Genomic DNA, 19,311 nt, shown 5'->3' on the forward strand with positions numbered 1-19,311 from the left:
TATTTCTACAGTGTGGTATTACTACTTTTACTTTAGTAAAGTTAAAGAGTACTTCTTCAACCAATGCAACTAAACAGATAGACAGATTACGTTAACCCTGAACCACAGTCAGGAAACTAATAAAATAAGCTTTTTATTGGAATTCAAGTCTTTATAAGCCTGGCCTTTGATGGAAAGTTGAGTACCTCTGATTTAAAAGTTTAAAAGGGTTTTTCTTTATGTTATTTAATACAGGAATATGATGACATGACAGTTTATCTTTGGCCTTGTTGGGCAAAAAAAAAATCCATTATAATCTTTTATCATATTGTAATTCAAGTGTTCTGTTTATCAGGCCTGCAACAGCGATTATCTTTATTTGCTGGCTTGTGTGTTAGTGTTTGTGCATGGTGAGTGTGGGCCAACTGAGTTTGGTGTGAACTAATTGGAACTGAAGGTAAAGGTGAATTTAAGCTTGCTAATTAATCAATTGTTGATTACAGTTTATAGATTTTGGTGAAAGATTTGAGCAAAAATATCTGACTAATAGTGGTATTACCATTCATGAGAAACTCAAGACAACTAAAAGAGTATAGGTAAAAGAGAAACAGGACAACCTTACCGTAAGTATTATTTATTGTAAAATGAGTTAATTGAATTAACAAATGCAGGGCTCTTCTTTAAGTAAAATAGGAATAATTGGGCTACACTTGATATCAGCACCTCCTGTTGGCTCTGTTTTCAGGCTTTAGAAAATCTATCCGTGATGGGAGACATTGGTCAATCACAGGTCATTTCAGAGAGAGACAGGGAGTGTGTTCCTATTGGCTCAGGACATAGAGGGGAGAGGAAGAGCTGCAGGAAGAGGTCTTATTCTGATTCAAACAGTGGCGTTACAAAAAGATTCAGCTTACATTACTGCGCTATGTTAAACCTCAGCTTTGCAGTCACAATAAATTAATTAGAATGCTTTCACTATTCTCTCACTTAGATATAGGGAACAGGTTTTGACATAGGTAATAAAGATGAACAACACTGACTGATATATAACTGTGTTAAGATGTGTGTAAGTTATTCTTCTACCAATATCATTGCAATAATGAGTAATGATAATCATCATTTTCCGTTTGTGTTTTCTCTCCCAGTGTTCCTCCTCATCGTATCTGTGTATTGTCTTTGTATTGAGGTGGAGGAGGTGAAGCGGAGGCAGCACTGTCTGATGTTCAGCTCAGCCGGATCACAGGCCCAGACATACTTTGTCAACTTTGACACACTGGCAGACTACCAGCGATGGCATCGGCAGGCATCAAAAGTAAGCAAGAGACAAAGAGTGTGTGTTACTGTGTGCGCAGGACACAATACAGTACAGTATGTGTCTCCTGTGTCTTTTCTCAGCAGCAGTTTGTTTGTTTCCAGTTCATCCCTCAGAGATTAGATGTTGGGACTACAGTTGCCTTCTGCCTGTTAAATCGTCCAATCAGAAACCGCCTATCTGAGTGTGTCTGATTGGCTCCACAGAGACAGACTCTCAGCAGTGTCTGACATTGAGCAGCATATGTCTATTGACATAGTTTATCGTCTTTTTTTACTTCTATCAGAGGACCCTTTTATTGAGTTTTTTTTACAGAGTTTCTCACCAGTAGAACTTTTGTTATACAAGTATCTGTGTATTAGAGGATGGTAAATGACCCAAACACATGTTTGTATTAGTGTTATATGCTGTATGCCTGTCAGAGAATCTTACCAGGTCTTCGCAGCTATCCTTCTTCTTCCTCAAAACATTTTTTTTTTTTAAATAAATCATTGTTTCTGTTCTGCCCAGTTTGCTTTGTCTCTAATATCCTAATTAATGGCTATTGTGTTGCAACTCCTTCCTGGAGCTGAACAGCCTCTGTGAGAGACTCCACTGAGGCAGAGCCAGTATACAATTAGACATGGAAGGAGAAAGCCAACCGGAAAAAAAAGAAAATCCAATTAGTTGCAGATTCATGCTAAGTCCAGGATCTCTCTCTGCCATGGTGGTATGGATTACTGGGTTAGAGTAGCCTGTTAGTGCACTGTGTTTAGACTGAGACTTAGACAAGAGGTTTCTATGGAGACTGAGGATGATGACTGGTGAAGGATTTTGGTGAATTTGGGCCAGTGTTTATGCTACATTGCATAAATCGTGAGAGAGAGAAAGAGAGAAAGGAACTGTGTGTGTGAGTGTGAGTGTGTGTGTGTGTGTGTGTGTGTGTGTGTGTGTGTGTGTGTGTGTGTGTGTGTGAGTGTGTGTGAGTGGGTGTGTGTGTGTGTGTGTGTGTGTGTGTGTGTGTGTGTGTGTGTGTGTGTGTGTGTGTGTGTGTGTTTGTGTGTGTAAGTGTGTGAGAGAGAGAGAGAGAGAGAGAGAGAGAGAGGGAGAGAGAGACAGCAAGTGCATTTGGGCCTAGAAATCTGCTTGCATGACAGGACTGAGTACCGGAGTGTAGTGATACCAGCATAACGGAATTGTATATTTTTATTATAATGTATTATTGTATATTCATGGGAGTCAGGATATAAGGAATGTATTGTGGATTAGTTATATATTTAAACTATTTACATACTTGTTTTAAAGCTTATTAGCAATTGATGCAGATTATTAAAATCATATATTACAATCGAAACGTACATTGTAATATTTTACCAAAGACAGAGAAAATAAAAGCTGTCTCTTAAAAACCAGGGGAAAGTGCCTCTTGACTGCTGTGTAAATATATAATTCATGGTCTTATGTGAAGTTAATTGCATTTTAGTTTTGCAATGTGTCCCCTTTTGATAACACAAGGTGGAGATTCTGTATACAAGAACATACATGGCATCAACAGTCTCCTGCCATCAGTTTTACGTGATTTATTAATTTTTAGTGAACAAACTGTATCAAAAGTGTTAATACACATCAGCTAAAATTGTGCGCAGTTAATTAATTCAGTGAACTGTTGATTCTGTAATCATCACACAATAATATGTTTTTTTAAAAAGTGAAAAGCTTCACAGAGGATGCTCAACTATAGTGCACCCTGTTGTTTCTGTCACTGCCATCATGAGATTTGAAGTGTCACAGCAGCAGGACTGTAGATGTCAATCAAGTGTTTGCTGACTAGATTCACATATGAATCACATAAGCAGGCAGATTACCTGTTTTTGAGCTGTGGTGTAAACATATTGTTCAGGATTTTAAATATGATGCTAAACTCCGGTGGCATATATACCTGAATACACTTCAGAAGGCAATCAGTATGCTCAGAAAAGTAATAAGTTTAACTGCGGTCAGCTGTTCTATTGGACACCTGTGGTAACCACACAAAAGCAGAATGCCCTGGTTACTCAGCTCAATAGGAAAGGATCTGATTGCATCTTTGAATAATTGAATTGATGTGTAGTGACTTACTGAGCAAGGACTGAGAGAGCCACGGTAACTGGTAAAAATCACTGCACCTACATTCACGCTATGAGGTTTTATTCCCTTCCAAAACAGCTCTCTCTTTTAAGTGTCTTCTTTCTTTGTCTTCTTCCTCGATCACATTGCTTCACAGTTACTGCGTTTAATCACCATGCAATTCATCTGAAACAGCAAAAAAGATTTTATTTTCTCTCTACCCCTCTGCAATTCTTCTTTGTCAATCTGTGTCCATCGTCCTACTCTCGCATTATTTAATTACTTTGTTGAGTTGTTTTTTGATGGAAGATGAGTAGTTTTGTGGGAGATGAGTAGTTTTATCCTTGTCATCTCTAAAAGCAGTGACGTGATGTCACGCTCTGCTGAGCAGCCATCCCATTTTTCTGGGTTGCTGCACACTGTGCAGCCCTGCAGTTAATGGAGGCGCCTATCCTCAGACTGGACTAGAAGAGAACTGTTGGGTAGCCTGCAATGATGGCTGGCCTGTAAACAACCATCTCTGAGTTGATGGAGGGACTGTGCAGCTACAAGAAAAATGTGAGCCAAAGCTGTGTAACTGCACTTACACAGCAGAGATGACAGTCTTAGATTTGAACTGTGCTAAAATTAAGCACAAAATCACAGGGAGAAGCAATCACACTCTCCCTCAACAATAGCACAAGTGAGTTTTGCTACGTGAGGATATTGTGTGTCTTGCATTAATTCCCTGGGGCTTACTCTATCTCAGCCTAACAATATAGTTCAACATCCTTCAAAATGACCCTGACGTAGAATCAACAGCCTTCATGAAGGTTAGAACGTTAGGATTTATCGCAGGGCTGTTGTATTATACTGCATTGGTTTTAAATAATAAACTGAAAACTCAGTGTGTGTCTACACGTTTGCTAAGATCAGCAACTAAGTTCCTCATATGTTTACTCTCTTAATTCATAATGACTGTGTTTCCCTGGAAGATAAACTTCATTGAACTGGAATCTGGGGCATTGTCTATCTGAAGTAATTTCTTGGCAAGACGGCTGGCTGCTTGCATAATCTGAAGCTAGTCTAGTTGCTTCCACTGTCCGTTTTCCCAGCTCACTAGAGCTAAGCTAAAAACGATTTAAATCTAAAACAGAATTGAGCATGCTGTTGGGGTTTATTTGGAGTTAGAGTTCACCACAAGATGTGAGGTGTTAGGGTGGTTCCCCGCCTGATTGTGTTGATTGAATGCTGTTAGGGTTGCAAGGCTGCAAGAAGGAACAGAGTTTCATTGTCTTGTTAAGCAGAAATTTCACAAAAGTATATTATAATGGAGCATGGAGTATACTGGTTTTCTTGTTTTGATTGGATTGCTACTGATGGGGAGTCAGTGAAATTGAGTTTTAGTCCAATTTTATAAAGGTAGCAATGCCAAATTAAGATAGAAGTCAAACCAATTTACGTTAGCTTGAGCGGCATAACGTTAAGTTTGAGAAATGTTTCCTGATAATAGTAATGCTTTTTTCTTTTCATGATTGTATATGTGTGTGTGTGTGTGTGTGTGTGTGTGTGTGTGTGTGTGTGTGTGTAGGTGGTGGCTCAGACAGTCAGCCTGGTGGACCTGTCCTGCTACAGTCTGGAAGCAGTGCCTGAATATCTATTTTACAGTCAGGATATCACCCACCTCAACCTGAGACACAACTTCATGAGCCTTCAGGGGGCTGGAGGCCTGCTCAACCTCCCCAGGTACTCTCACACACACACACACATACACACACACACACACACACACACACACACACACACACACTGACACAGCCAGCTGATTGTATATTACTCTATTTTATTATATGATTATTTATTTTTATTTTTTTATTCATCTATTTATTTTTCTTATTCTATTATTATTATTTTTAATTTAGTTAGTATTTTCTTTCGCAGGTCCAATGTTAAAAAAGTAGTAGAGAACCGAAACAGTCAGCTGATACATTAGGAGGTGACAGCACATTTCATGAATGAACAAACACACACTTCAAACAATCTTCATCAAATGCAGTAGACATTGTATTACTTGCCAATCTAAATCTGGTAACATCATACACAGGTTATAACTACACTACTAAGGCCATAACTACACTACTAAGGCCATAATCGGAGGATTTGAATACCATTTCAGTGTGAACATTGTCCCTTCTTGCCTGCTGAGACACTGACTAATTTTTTCCAGCTGCTTTCGAAGACATCTTAATAACTTAACCCGAAGCGCAAATAACAGCACAAAACTCCCACAGTGAACTTGTGGGGAATCAATCCACACAATCTAATTTTCACAGTGTTCTCCCTGTAATTCAACGATTTATGTTCAGCCTTAGATGTTTGTGAGTTAGTTGGTACCATATATCTTCTTTTCATTCACATTCCTCATCCTCTGCATTCTCCCGAGGCAAAACAAATAGCTCTGCAGTAAATGCACTGAAAATGTTGAGCAGGCCAGCTGACATGCTAGTGCTCGTCTGTGTCATTAAATCTTCCTGTATTTTCACTGCTCTTTCTCAACATCTCAGTCACCTTCTGTTACCCATTTTAAAGCAACAACAAACACAAACTGACTTAGGTCTCTCTGAGTTTAAACCTCAGCCTTTGATTTGCTGTTTGGTTGAAGAAATGCAAGCACTTTCTTTTTTTTGTATGTATGCTTCTTCGGTACTGGAACAGTGTTAGATCATAGCAAAGGGAAGTCAGACACTGTGACTGTGACGCTATGTACGTATGTGTTCACTTGCTGTTACAACATATCATGATATTTGTGCAAATAAACTGGGCAAATGTCACAATGGATATAGTAAGCAAGGTCCCCCCTGCTGTTTTCTCTCTCTTTAGGTTTTCTCAGCTGAAGAGCTTGAACTTGTCTCACAACCGTCTGGGTGTGTTCCCTGAATGTGTGTGCGAGATCCTCACTCTGACTGAGCTCAACCTCTCCTGTAATAGTCTCCACACCGTCCCTGTACAGATAGGCAACCTTCAAAGGTGTGACACAGTGACACACATATGCAGACACTACATACATTACACATGAACAAACAGTACAAAATTATATTTGAACTTCAAGAAGTGATTGCAGCAGCAGCATAAAACAGCACACTGGGGCGGCAGTAGCTCAGTCCATAGGTGACTTGGCTGGGAACCGGAGGGTTGCTGCTTCGAGTCCCTGTGTGGACCATGAATGGAGCATGGACTGGTGGCTGGAGAGGTGCCAGTTCATCTCCTGGGCACTGCCGAGGTGCTGTTGAGCAAGGCATCGAATCCCCAACTGCTCAGGGCGCCGGTCACTGGCAGCCCCCTCGCTCTAACATCTCTCCATTAGTTGCATGTATATAGGTCCTGTCTGTGCATGTGTGTGTACTTCGGGCCTGTGTGGGTGTAAAATGAAAAAATACAGTGAAAATTGAATTTCCCCATTACGGGACGAATCTTCTTCTTCTTCTTCTAAGTAATCTGAGTAAGAAATACATCCCAAATAACACCACACAGTGAAATCCTGCACAAATAGCCATTTAGGTCTCCTTTAAAGGAGACAATACCTGTTTATGTGAGTTTATTTATTTAAGTCTTTAGAGTTGTTATAGGGCACCACATTGGTTCACCAGGCACAAAAGGTAAACATACTTTATCATTTGGCAAATAAACATTTTCATGTCCTTTCCTTGTATGCTCTGTATATCACATGTATGGTGGCTGTGAAGGGCAACATATCAGAGAGAAAAACACAAATATCTTAAGGTTGATAGGTAGATATTTTAGAAAAAAAGAGAAATAACAATAAACAAATTCAGAAAACAGAAAAAACCAGGTGCTGCCCTATTTCAAACTTTTCTTAGGCTGAGAATGATATAATCAATATTCAATCCGAAATAAGAAATACAATAATTTATGCTCTCTGTAATGTCATGTTTGTCTGTCTTGTGTGAAGTGTCAAAAGATGCTATGGTTTGCACTTTTTGTGCTCATAATTAATGTTCTCATAAAATCTAGGGTTTTAGGTTTTAATGGATTCAGTGAAAGGCATTAAGTTAAAATATTTCGTTACGCAATCGGATTAAGTCAGGAAGCTAAATCAGGCAGTTTTCATCCTGTGCACCTGCTTAATGTAGGATGCTGCTCAGTAAACAATGGCTATATGACTACAAATGGACACAAGCAGATATTTGACCATTCTTTCCAAGTAGAACTTGACTGTTTTCTCCTCTCCATCTTGTAGCCTGCAGACGTTGTCTTTGGATGGAAACAACCTCCGCTCTCTGCCCGAAGAGCTGGGTGGCCTGTCCCAGCTCAACAGCCTTGGGCTCTCCTTCAACAATTTCTCTCACATCCCTGCTGTGCTGGAGAGGTTGAGTGCAGTGGACAAGCTTGCCATGGCTGGAAACAGAGTAGAGAATCTGGAGTTGTGCACTCTGGCCAGAATGAGCCACCTGAAAAACATCGACCTCCGGTAAGAGGCCAGCCAGGGAATAAACCGCTCTCAGCCTCTGCACTTCCTATGTTTCTTCCCTCTTTTCTTTCTCTGCTAGATCAATATGTAAACTGTAATAATGTGGAGGGGATCCCACATACACTATCAATGATTCAGCGAGTATGTGTAATGTTTTGTATTTTTTCTTCCTCTGGTATTGACAGAAAGATAAATGACGCAAACACTAGTCTGAACCTAACCATTTCTTCTTTCCTCACTCCTCTAAGACTCACCTTATTTTATTTTTATCAAACATGTATTTATAGATGCCAGGTTTGCTGAGCACAAATGTTCTTTTTTCTGCATCGCTTCACACCTGGGAGCTGCCTAGAACCACATTCATATGAATTTGTTGGCCTCTAGCTGCTCCACGGGAACAGCAGGGGGTTAAGTGTCTTGCTCAAGGAGACCTCTGTGGTGGGTAATGAGGGATGGGAAGAGCTCTGCTTATTGATTTTCCTGCCAGTCTGGGGATCAAACCAGCAACCACTACTCCACCCACAGCCAGCTAATAATTCATCCTTGGGACTCAAGTTGTGGCTTAGTAATAGCAGACCATATTTATAAGGGTATGGTGCATCTGTGGTGGATTAGCGGGCTTGCAGCTCTCCTTAAAGAGGAAGTGTTGTTTATTAACAGGATGGATGGGGTCAGGGAGAGCCTGGATCTCAGCACAGAGCCTTACCTGACAGTCATTATGAACTCAGAATTTGACTTTTTTGTCCACCTTGTTTGAAAAGGTAGGATGCTAAATATGGGTAGGTATCCACACTGTCTCCCTGTTAAAGGATCCAGTTAAAGATTCTCACCATTACTTACGGAGCATTGCACAGTCAAGCTCCTGCATATGTGAGTGAGCCACTTCAACATTACTCCTCTGTTTGCTCTCTCAGATCAAATATGTTAAATATACTGTCTGTCCCACGCACCTGCCTTAAGACCCGGGGTGATTGAGCGTTTGAATCCATAGCACCTAAATTATGGGACACTTTGCCTGCACCAATAAGGTCTGCGGTGTCTCAAATGTCAAAAGTCAAGTTAAAACATTTCTGTTTAGACAGGCATTTAGTTAACCCGTATGCACCAGGTTAACTAGACGTCTAGGTCTTGATTGTTTTTTTCTTTTCTTGATGTATTGTGTTTTTCTATGTTTTCCCCGTATTTTGATTAATACCTTTTTAAAGCACTTTGTGACTTTTACCTGTGAAAAGCGGTTTATACATAATATATATATTTATTTTTTTTGCAAGTCTGACAAAAAGTTAATAAATTTATAAAAGTTGTCCCCCGATGAAACAAAGGGAGAGACAATGGAATGGTTCTATCATTGACAAATTCACATTGATTGACCTAAAAGATTGCTACAATGTTAATGTTAATTTATTATTATTAAAACTAATTTTTCCGCATGCCCCTCACAACGGAAATTACCATATTGCTCTATTCTTTCCAACAGTGAAACTGCAGTGACATACTCCGGACTGGAAATTTTAAAGAACAATCTAGTTTAGTTATTACTTTAGTCTACTTTACTACTATTATTCATTTTAGGGATTCATTTTTGCACAATATGGATTATTTCCTGCTGAATATTTTGGAATATTAGCTCACTCATTTTGCAACAACCCTATATTACTACTATTTTAATTTTTAGTAAGTATGACATTTCACAGTTTCTTCACTGTATTAAGCATTTTATTAGATGGCACCTTAATGCTTCTGCCCCTGTAGGTATAACCAGTGATATTTCATCTCTTGTGCTCCCTGTTAAATGCAGATTGAATGGGCTGCATTGGGTGAAAAGTGAGAGTCTAGAGGCAGTGAGCCAGGTGACCCAGCTGGACTTACGGGATAATCGCTTGGACTCACTAGACCTGAGCTCAGTCTGCAACCTGGAGACTCTGCACTGCCAGCGCAACCAGCTGGGGACACTCACACTCAGCGGTTTCACACTGCGAATGCTTCATGCGGGCAGCAACCGTGAGTCAAAAAGAGCGTCAACTAGCTACTATTATCGCCTCACTGGCTATTTGTCTGTATGTTCAGGCCTGTCTCCCTCGTGATACGTTCATCTTATAAACGCACATATGAACGGGCCAGATGTTTAGCTACGGATTGCTGCTTTCATTTGCCCACAGGCCTCACAACAGTCAACATCTATCCAGTCCCCAACCAACTGACACACATGGACTTATCACAGTGAGTTCTGGCTGGGAATAAGGAATGGGTTGGTCTCTGTGTTCACAGATTTTTGAACAGAGGCTCTGATGTATAAAAATAGCATCTTTATCTAAATGCTCATTCATCTAGATGTGCACTGTGCTTAATGGAGGTGGAAATTAATTTGAATACTGAATCGGTCTACCCAGTGAAGCTTGTATGTGTGTATAAGGCAAATATGCTAAACAAATGCAAAAGAGCCCTTTTTATGCTACATTGACTTTGCCTGTATGGACACTTGTGTGCCTTTCAGGCTGTATCAGTAAAAGATTTCAGAATTAGAAAAATATTTTAAGGCAGTGAACCTCACACACCTTTGGCCTTAATTTATGATGTTCATACCTGATTGATTTTGCACAGTAAACATTACGGTATGTCAGGGGTTAACTAAACTATCCTGTGTATGTGAACCTCCAGCCAGCATAAGAAACATTTGTAACATTTCCGTTTTGTAGTCAGCCTCCAGTACCTACTGCCAACAGTTTATATTAAAATGTAGATAGAGATAATTTGCATGCTTAAATAACCCCGGAGGATATTATTTTGGCCCCCTGTTTAACACAGTTTTTAAACTGTTTACTCATCTGTGCTATTAAAATCAAAATGCCAACTTCGCTCAGTTTGAGTGTTTGTGTGTGTGTCTTTCTATGTGTGTGACTGTGTGTGTGTTGAGACAGGAACCTTTTGGAGTACCTTCCGGACTGGGTGTGTGACTGCAGAAAAATTGAGATGCTGGACGTCACTCACAACCTCCTGTCCGAGCTTCCTTCCAGGTTATTGACCGTATTCTGTTGCTAATCCTGAACCTTTTCTACTGAAACTTTATCTTTTATGTTGCATAATCTGAATGTATTCAGTCTTGTAATAAACTGATGACTGTCAAGCTCTGAATTAGAAGATCAGGTGTCACATTTGCAAAACAGTTGCCGGACGGCTTTTCATAATGCCTATCTTAAGCATTTGTTACGGGAATGGAATCTTGGAAAGAACACAGGCACCCACAACAGCTGGTATCAGTCTGTTTGTGGAAGATAGTACTGTATCTGTGCCTTTATGTTGCAACTGTAAAATATGGCCTTCCTATAGTGCTTGGATCAGAGTTACCATCATTCACTGACAGCCCTCAACACTCAACACATGCATTTGCATTTGAATGAGACATCAGAAAAGCTTTTGCAAATTAGATAATATTCCTCTATCCACCGTACCCACTCGTGACTTCTGTAATGTTTCAGGAGAGAATTAAAGCTGTGGTGCTGGTCTGTTTAGGCAGCCAAGCTGAAAAGGTTATTGGTGGATTAACTAGCATGAGTTGCAGTTCATTATAGTAGTCAAGCCTGAAAAGAGAGAGGATGTTCTTTGGTTTGTTTGCCTTTTTGTTGGCCTGTTCTTTTCTTTCAATCCTAATCTTGCTCTCTAATGTCTCTTCTGGCCTCTGACAGACTGCTCAACAGCTTGAGTTTGAGAAAGCTGCTGGCGGGGAACAATCGTTTGCAGAGAGTGCCTGACCTACTTGACCACATCCCTCTGGAAGTCCTAGACCTCCAGCACAACAAGCTAGCCGAGCTCCCTGAGAGTCTCTTTTACAAGGCCTTAAAGTAAGTCTCTCAACCCTCTTTTCTCTACAGATCTTTGCGTTTCCTTTTTTCTTTGACAGTTATTGTATCACAGGTCATTGTTTTTAGGGATGAAGTATAGAGTGTATGTAGGGATTGTGGTCAAGATCAATGGAGCATTCCAAAATGTAACTGGAGCTTAATTTGCCCTCCTATTTCCTGTGTGGTAAATCACTTAACACCCATTAGCTAGTTTAAATGCCCTAATGTACTTTACTGTCTCTAATTCTGAGATGTAATGGCAGTGACTGCTTTGTGCATGATGGGTTCCCTGATATGTTGTCTAAGAGCTGTAAAGCTTGCAAGGGAAAGCATTTACATTTAGGACTGATGGAAATTATACATGGCTATAAAAACTAGGTTGAAAAGTAACATTTTTCTCATATTTTTGTACAGTAGAGTAAACACAGAATTTCCAAAAATCCACAAGGCCAGTGAGGTGTCAACCAGTCTTGTAATGTTGGTGGGCTGCAGAGATATCATTGCACTTTAATAATGTCTGGCTCTGTTTCAAAACAACTTTGTGACAAGGTTCACTAGCTTGTGTGTCAGAAGGACAGGTTTTATTACTGTTCAGTATGTGATATGTACAATGATTTATCAGCATCAATTACATAAGAACCAGTGAAGCTCAAAATACTGTCACTCCTCTCGGGGCAGGTTCAACAGTATATAAATCAATGCTCCACTTGCAGGGATAAATTAACAAGTATCCTCTTCTGTACAATGATAATAATGACAAAAACGCTAATCCCACACATCAACAATATACATGTATCCCTGCACTGACATTACGGTATGTCCTATATTATGTACATAATCTGTGGCTTGCACTCACATACTTGCACATTACATTGTTATAATACTACCAATACTGTAGCTGCAGCTATTGTTAGAATGATGCAATATGAATCATGCTGCTACATACAACTGGACTGAATATCATCTTAATTGTAAATTTTGGAAAAATATAACTTACTTATATGTGGAATTGGAAGTTGTAGTTTTTTAGCTCGCGTGGCTATGGTTGGTATTTAGGTTACGTTTCATGGTTCTGATTGGTTGTAGGTCTATCCAATTGCTTCCAGCCCCTTGGAAATCAAAAATGAACTGAGAGGACCCAGATTAATACGCATTTGCAATAAGTCTGGTGATGCCGGGCTAATACAAACTCAAATCTTTTCGAGTTTCTCCAAATTCACTATAAATGAGCCAGGGTTGTGTGTATACAGTCCTTGGATGCAATTAGAGCTGTACAATAATGGACAGGTGGATATGTGCATACACTTTTTTAAACTAATGTATTGTTTTTTTTGTCTTCCCTCATAGCCTAAAATACTTAAATGTGTCAGCAAATGCCCTGGAAAATATTCCTCCTAGCAGCCCATCAGAGGAAAGCCTCAGCACACTCCAGGAGCTCTACCTGACGGAAAACAACCTAAATGAGAACTGCGGTGCTCTGTTAGTTGGACACCAGAACCTGCGGGTCCTTCACATCGCTTACAACCAGTTGCTCTCCTTTCCTGCCAGGTTGTTTCCTCGGCCTTCTTGTCAATCAGTGTTAGTAATATTCAGTTTTCTGCTTGTTTAGCTTTTCTCACTGTCATGTCTGTTTGTCTAAAGTAAGCTGAGTAAACTGGAACTGTTGGAGGAGTTAAATCTAAGCGGCAACAAGCTGAAGACTATCCCCTCCACTGTGTGCAGCTGTAAGAGGCTGCACACCCTCATAGCACACTCCAACCACATTACCGTCTTTCCAGAGATCCTCAACCTGCCTGAGATCAAGGTCAGACTTGTTCTGGGTTTATTAGTCTGAGCTGCGTGCATATTATTATGTTCAGCCTGTGTCACCTTGTGTGTTTTGTACGTTTTTAGCTTGTAGATCTGAGCTGTAATGAGCTGACTGAGATCCAGTTGCCTGACTCGCTGCCTGCAACTCTGCAAGAGCTGGACCTGACATGCAACAGAGGACTAATGCTAGAACACAAAATCCTCAACCTCTTCAGGTGAGTCTTAAAACCCAGAGCGGTTAAAAACAGCTAGGTACAGTAGCTCATTGAAATGTGTCATGTGTATGAAATACAACTATGACACATAATGGAGGGATATGACATCATTAATTAAACATATAAGAATATAATATAGCCGTGTGAGGAAATAGTGCATACCTTCTTCTACAATTCCTTCTGCTATATTTCCTCTCTTTTTCTTTAGTCACATCACCACCCTGAAATTAGACCAGAAATCCACCACGACAGCAGGAGACTCACAGACTGCCTCCACTCCATGGAACCACGGTTTCTCTGAAATGAGCGGCCAAAGGAACAAGTGAGTGCTGATTTGTGTTTTCTGTATGTTTTCTTTGTTTGTTTGTGAAAATAGAGAGCTTAATTTTCCTCAACCGCAGACAGTATCTAAATGAATATGACACTTGATTATTCCCTCAGTGTCTTTCTTCTGCCAGTCTTTCTAGTCTATATGAAGTGACCAGCTTTGCCTTGTGTCCGCTGCTGTCAAGCACAAAATCACTCTTTAAGTCTTGTTTTAGTGCATTGGATGTACTTAATATGTCTGTTTAGATGTTGCTATACAAGCTCAGAGCAGGTGTCAACAACAGTTTCAATATCTGAATCATCAGCACAGTCAATGAACATTTTCAAGAGTAGCTGGTGCAGTAGAGCCTGATAATTCAATTTGATTTAATACTTGATTTAAAGCAATGTGCATCAGTGCTGAAAGCCCGGTATGCCTGGCTGCTCCTCCAGGGTTATGGTCACCACAGGGGCCCACACAGCAGTGTCTTTTATCAGCTGTCTCGCCTTGACCTGGAGCTGGAGTGTTGCATGCTAAAGTACATATGAGGTTTACCTACAGGAGGCGCAGAGTCACCTGTTTTTTAAAATGGGTCTATTGTTTGGGACAGGTTGTGCGTGTCTGTGCTGGCTGTAGACCGGTTTGGAGACAATGTTGAAGCATGCTATGGCATCTTTGACGGAGACCGAAATGAGGAAGTGCCTCGGCTGCTGCAGTGCACCATGGGAGATGTGCTGTGCGAGGAACTGCAGCACTCTAGTATTGACAATGTGTATATGTGCAACACTTTCCTCACGTCACACAGGTAAGATAGATTTTTAAAATGTTAGTGTGTACCAGTGGCTTTAAGAGTTTGTCAGCAGCTTTATTTGTTTTTGTATTGGACAGGAAACTAGGAATGGCTGGCCAGAAACTGGGCGCTTCTGCTTTGCTGTGTTATATTCACCATGAGCCTTCAGATCCAGGAGGCTACTTCAGCCTCACTGTGGCCAATGTGGGCACCTGCCAGGCAGTGTTGTGCCGGGATGGCCGACCTGTACCCCTCTCTAAGGTTTACAGCTTGGAGAACTGCACTGAGGAGATGGAGAGAGTTAAACTCAGTAAAGCCATTATTACAGAGGTAATGCACGGCTTCTACATATATTTGGTTCCTGTTCTTACAACAGAGCTATTATTATATATTTTGTCTAGTGATAATGTGCAGCTTCATATTCCGAGGGGTATGATTTATGAAGCTATACACTCATCTACAATTCTAATGGGTCTTCTGTTTTATAGGATAACAAAGTCAGTGGAGTGACATGCTGCTCTCGCCTGCTGGGCTGCTCTTATCTGTCTCCCTGGGTGCTTCCAAAGCCCTGGGTGCACACTGAACCTCTATGTTCCCAGGATGAGTTCTTGATCCTGGGGAATCGAGCGCTGTTTGAACGAGTCTCCTACCAGGAGGCCGTGTGCACTGTACAGGCTGTGCAGGATCCTCGCGCTGCTGCCAAGAAGCTGTGTTCACTTGCCCAGAGCTATGGTTGCAAGGACAACATTGGGGCTGCAGTGGTGTCCCTGCATATTGGTGAGGACAGCTGTACCTGTGAGCCACCTGTCTCCACCACTGAACCACGGGGTCCTCCTCCAGCCCCTGTGCCTGTGACCATGACCCCATGCCCCAGTGATCCAGTCACCCTTTCATCCAGCAGTGGTATTATCTCTGAGTTCAACAGTGAGACATCAGCCTCAGAGGTGGGCAGTGAGGCGGGGTCCACCGCTTCAGATGAGCACCCATCCTCTGGCCCTGCATCCCGCCCAGAGAGACGCTGTAGCCTACACCCTGCTACTACACTGTGTGGGATCATGGTGCCAGGCTCAGTTGTGGCAGCGACACACCCAGGCCTATTCCAGCGGCAGCCCTCCTGTGCAACATTCTCGAGTAACCACTCTGACAACGGCTTGGACAGTGATGATGAAGCTCCGCTTGAGGGTGTAATCTCCAATGGCAGCAAGTTAGAAGTGGAGGTAGACATTCACTGTTGTGCTTTCCAACTACGATCGGGGGCCCCTGAGAGCCCCAAAGACTCTGACCTTGTAAAACAAGGCTCTGACTATCCAAATGGCAAAATGCGCAGACAGAACAGCGTGGTGGTTTCTGCTACAAACGGCTGCCTGCTGGCTGTATGTGGGAGAGAGATCGCAGACCTCAAAAAGTCTCCTTCCACGTGCAGCCTGTTTGGGAAGAAGCTGTCCAATGGCTCTGTGGTAGCCCCCGAAGACAGTCATAATCTCATTGAGGTGGCCTTGGAGGCCCCTAAGAAGAAATCTGGCTACTTCACAGCCCCAGCACAGCAAGACCCTGAGGACCAGCTCATTGTTCCGCCTAGTCTGGAGCACGAAGTCAGGGAGCAGCTAAGAGGCCAGAACCCTCTTGCCTCAGGCCCCCCTTTACCATCCATACCCCCTTCCTTAAAAGACCCTGTGTGGGATCATCCACACCCCCCTGCATTTGCCTCCAACGTGGTCCCAGGTCCAGGTCCAGCCCCCATCCTACAGCAGGAAGTCTACGATACCGCCCTTTAGAGGCGGGACACAGCACAGCACAGCACCATGTGGCTGACATTCTGTGATCGTGCCATTCCAGAGAAGAAGAGGAGATTTTTCTCATATATCGGGGATATTCCAATTCAAGTTGCCATTCAGATCTTTCGTGAGGACATGAGAAAACCTTTGGGACCTTAATGGTCACTAAGTGATGTTGTGTCATAAAAGTGAGGTAAAAAGGGTTTCGGTGCATTTTCTGAGTATCCAAGAAAACAAGGGCGACCACAATCTCAGTTCATAACATAGAGTTGTGAAAAGGATGGCTGGCTATTAAAGACCAAAACTAGCCTGATTGAAATGGGATACCTCATGTGTTCAAACATGTCAGCAACATTTCCCTTTACTAGGACAGCAAGCAATCTAGAGGGTGTGTACGGGAGATTGTGTTGAGTGAGGTTAAATCTCCTCTCCAGGGGCTCCGTGGTCTCTCAGGTCCTGGAGAGAAGCCCTGTGACTGAAACTTGAAAAAGTGCCTACTGCAGACGACTCAGCCTAGAGCTCCCCCACATCCAGGCTGTGTTTGGGGATGTGAGCTTGTTAGTTAAATTTGGGGGAGAGACAGTGTCTCCAATAGATCAGCACTGGCACAGCTTCTGCTCTCCTCCTCTTTCTGTGGCTTACAAAGGAAATCAGACATTATATAAATGCTTGTAAGGCACATAAGACTAGAAGATGTGAAGACAAAATAACTGCATTTCTGGGTTTTATTTTTAACATTCCCACACAATATGTATGGAATCTTCTATATGGGATAAATTAATTCTATACAGTGTAGTAGGCACTAACAACTAGCAGCCAACTGACGAGGTATGATTGATCGACTGGCACCCAAGATTGAAAATGATTGCTGTTTAGAGCAGTGCATTTGAATAGCAAAAATAATATCAGTCATTCAACTGCACAAAGCAGATGTGTTGTAGAGTTCAAAAATCCGTAAAATCTGTGACGTGCATGATCAAATGATCTCCTTAAAAACAACATAGGGAAATAAAAGTTAAATTTTAGTCAATTTTATGGTCACTGGATAGTGGACCCCAGGATGTTTGGCTATCACTTTTCATTTGAACAAACGAGTCAAGACACAAAAGTGAATTATTACAAAGTGCACTGGAAAGGTGAAGGATAGAAGCAGATATACAAATAATGTGTACTGTAAGACTTGTCCACTGGTACTTAGATTGTACATTTTAGTGTATCAAAACTTTGGAGGCTGCTACCCTTTTAAATGTGTAAACTTCTATCCATTTCCTTGAAGGTAGATTCAGTATTGACATTTCTACATATAAGCAAATATTTTTTCATCTTTGCTCTCTAATACACTGCCCACACATGTGCCATCATGGCCTGTTATAAACAGAACCAAAACCCTTTTTTCTTGTTTTCTGCGTGATCTGGTCTGTGTACACAAGATGTTTAACCCACAGTTCTACAACATAGACAAAGAAACAAATTATGTCTAGCTATAATTTGTTATAGCTCTCCTTTTTTCGCTTCTTCACATTGCATATATGCTATTTCGTGATCAGGGGGCAATGCTTCTGTAGAGTTCAGGCCACACAGTTGATATAAAAAATATTTTGAGTGCAGCAGCGGTATAAGGTACTGCAATAAGAACACTCTGATTCAGTCCCTTACTGGTAAATATTGCATTTTTCCCCATTGTGCCATATACAGGGCTTCAGCAGTTAATATAATCAGTTCTATAATCAGTTTTTTCTCCCTCCAATAATTAAGAACCAAACATGTTCATCTAAATGGAAAGTAAGGATAACACTTCATAATAACATCACTTATAAATAATACATTGATAGTTGCAACTGATGATTGGAATACTTTGTAAAACATCTATAAACATTATTTAGATATCTATTACCACTGCACAAAAAAATCATCCCTTTTATAGAGCACCAATAAAAGATTTAATGGGGCCAAATAAATATTTCTTGATGCTTTATAAATCCCTTATTAATAATTAACTAATTATAATAAGTATTATTTGCAACTTTATAATAACTATCCAAATAATGTTTCTATAAAAAAGATAAAATAATATACATTTTATAATTACTAATAATTAGTCAACATTAGTCATAGGTTATTTTTTAACAGTAAAATAACTCTAAATAACTAAAGTTTAACTAATTATTTACCATTTTAAATGGTGGTTATTATAAAGTGTTACCAAAGTAAGCTGTGAAAACGTCATTATTACTATTATTATTATTAGTTATATTATTATTATTATTATTATTATTTGAATTATCAGGTAAATATTATGGAGCCCTGGAAACCTCAGTTTGCCCATTCCTGAACCTCCCCACATTGTGCCAAAAGAAAACGCAGCTGCTGTAGTTATAAAAGTTATACTACATTAGATGTATATTTTTGGTTGCCACTCCAAGTCGGTTGTGGTGCAGTTCTGTCATTCCACAGCTGTTGCATAGCTGGACCTTTCAGTGTTCCCTTTTAGCCTTAAAGTAAACACTACTCAGTATTGTTGTTTCATCCCACTCATGTTCTGTTTGTGACCGAGGTCCTTAGCTCCGGGGATGCTGTTTATTGAAGCGGCCTCTCTATCCTTTCTTTGCTCCACAGGAATGAGTGATAAGTCTGTGGTGAAGCCTTAATTGAGGTGTGAGTCTGAATCTTTTCTTGTATTTTGCAACTTTTTGACTCACACGGTTCAAAGCACTTTGTACAATAGTGATATT

At 40.8% G+C, this 19,311-nt stretch overlaps 1 protein-coding gene across 1 annotated transcript in view; it reads left to right on the forward strand.

Moving 5' to 3' along the window:
• phlpp2 (PH domain and leucine rich repeat protein phosphatase 2) overlaps positions 1-18,279 on the forward strand; it is a 36,139-nt gene extending 17,860 nt beyond the window's left edge. Inside the window, exons 4-18 of the mRNA XM_083916813.1 lie at positions 1,166-1,291; positions 4,947-5,101; positions 6,236-6,382; positions 7,614-7,844; positions 9,643-9,845; positions 10,004-10,064; positions 10,763-10,858; positions 11,528-11,683; positions 13,031-13,231; positions 13,325-13,487; positions 13,577-13,707; positions 13,916-14,029; positions 14,625-14,819; positions 14,903-15,134; positions 15,293-18,279. Coding sequence (XP_083772939.1) covers positions 1,166-1,291; positions 4,947-5,101; positions 6,236-6,382; positions 7,614-7,844; positions 9,643-9,845; positions 10,004-10,064; positions 10,763-10,858; positions 11,528-11,683; positions 13,031-13,231; positions 13,325-13,487; positions 13,577-13,707; positions 13,916-14,029; positions 14,625-14,819; positions 14,903-15,134; positions 15,293-16,579 — 3,498 coding nt within the window. The 3' untranslated portion in view covers positions 16,580-18,279. The remainder of the gene's footprint in view (positions 1-1,165; positions 1,292-4,946; positions 5,102-6,235; positions 6,383-7,613; positions 7,845-9,642; positions 9,846-10,003; positions 10,065-10,762; positions 10,859-11,527; positions 11,684-13,030; positions 13,232-13,324; positions 13,488-13,576; positions 13,708-13,915; positions 14,030-14,624; positions 14,820-14,902; positions 15,135-15,292) is intronic.
• The last annotated feature ends 1,032 nt before the right edge of the window (positions 18,280-19,311 follow it).

The sequence above is a fragment of the Echiichthys vipera genome (assembly GCF_963691815.1).
Source record: "Echiichthys vipera genome assembly, chromosome: 1".
Taxonomy (NCBI): domain Eukaryota; kingdom Metazoa; phylum Chordata; class Actinopteri; order Perciformes; family Trachinidae; genus Echiichthys; species Echiichthys vipera.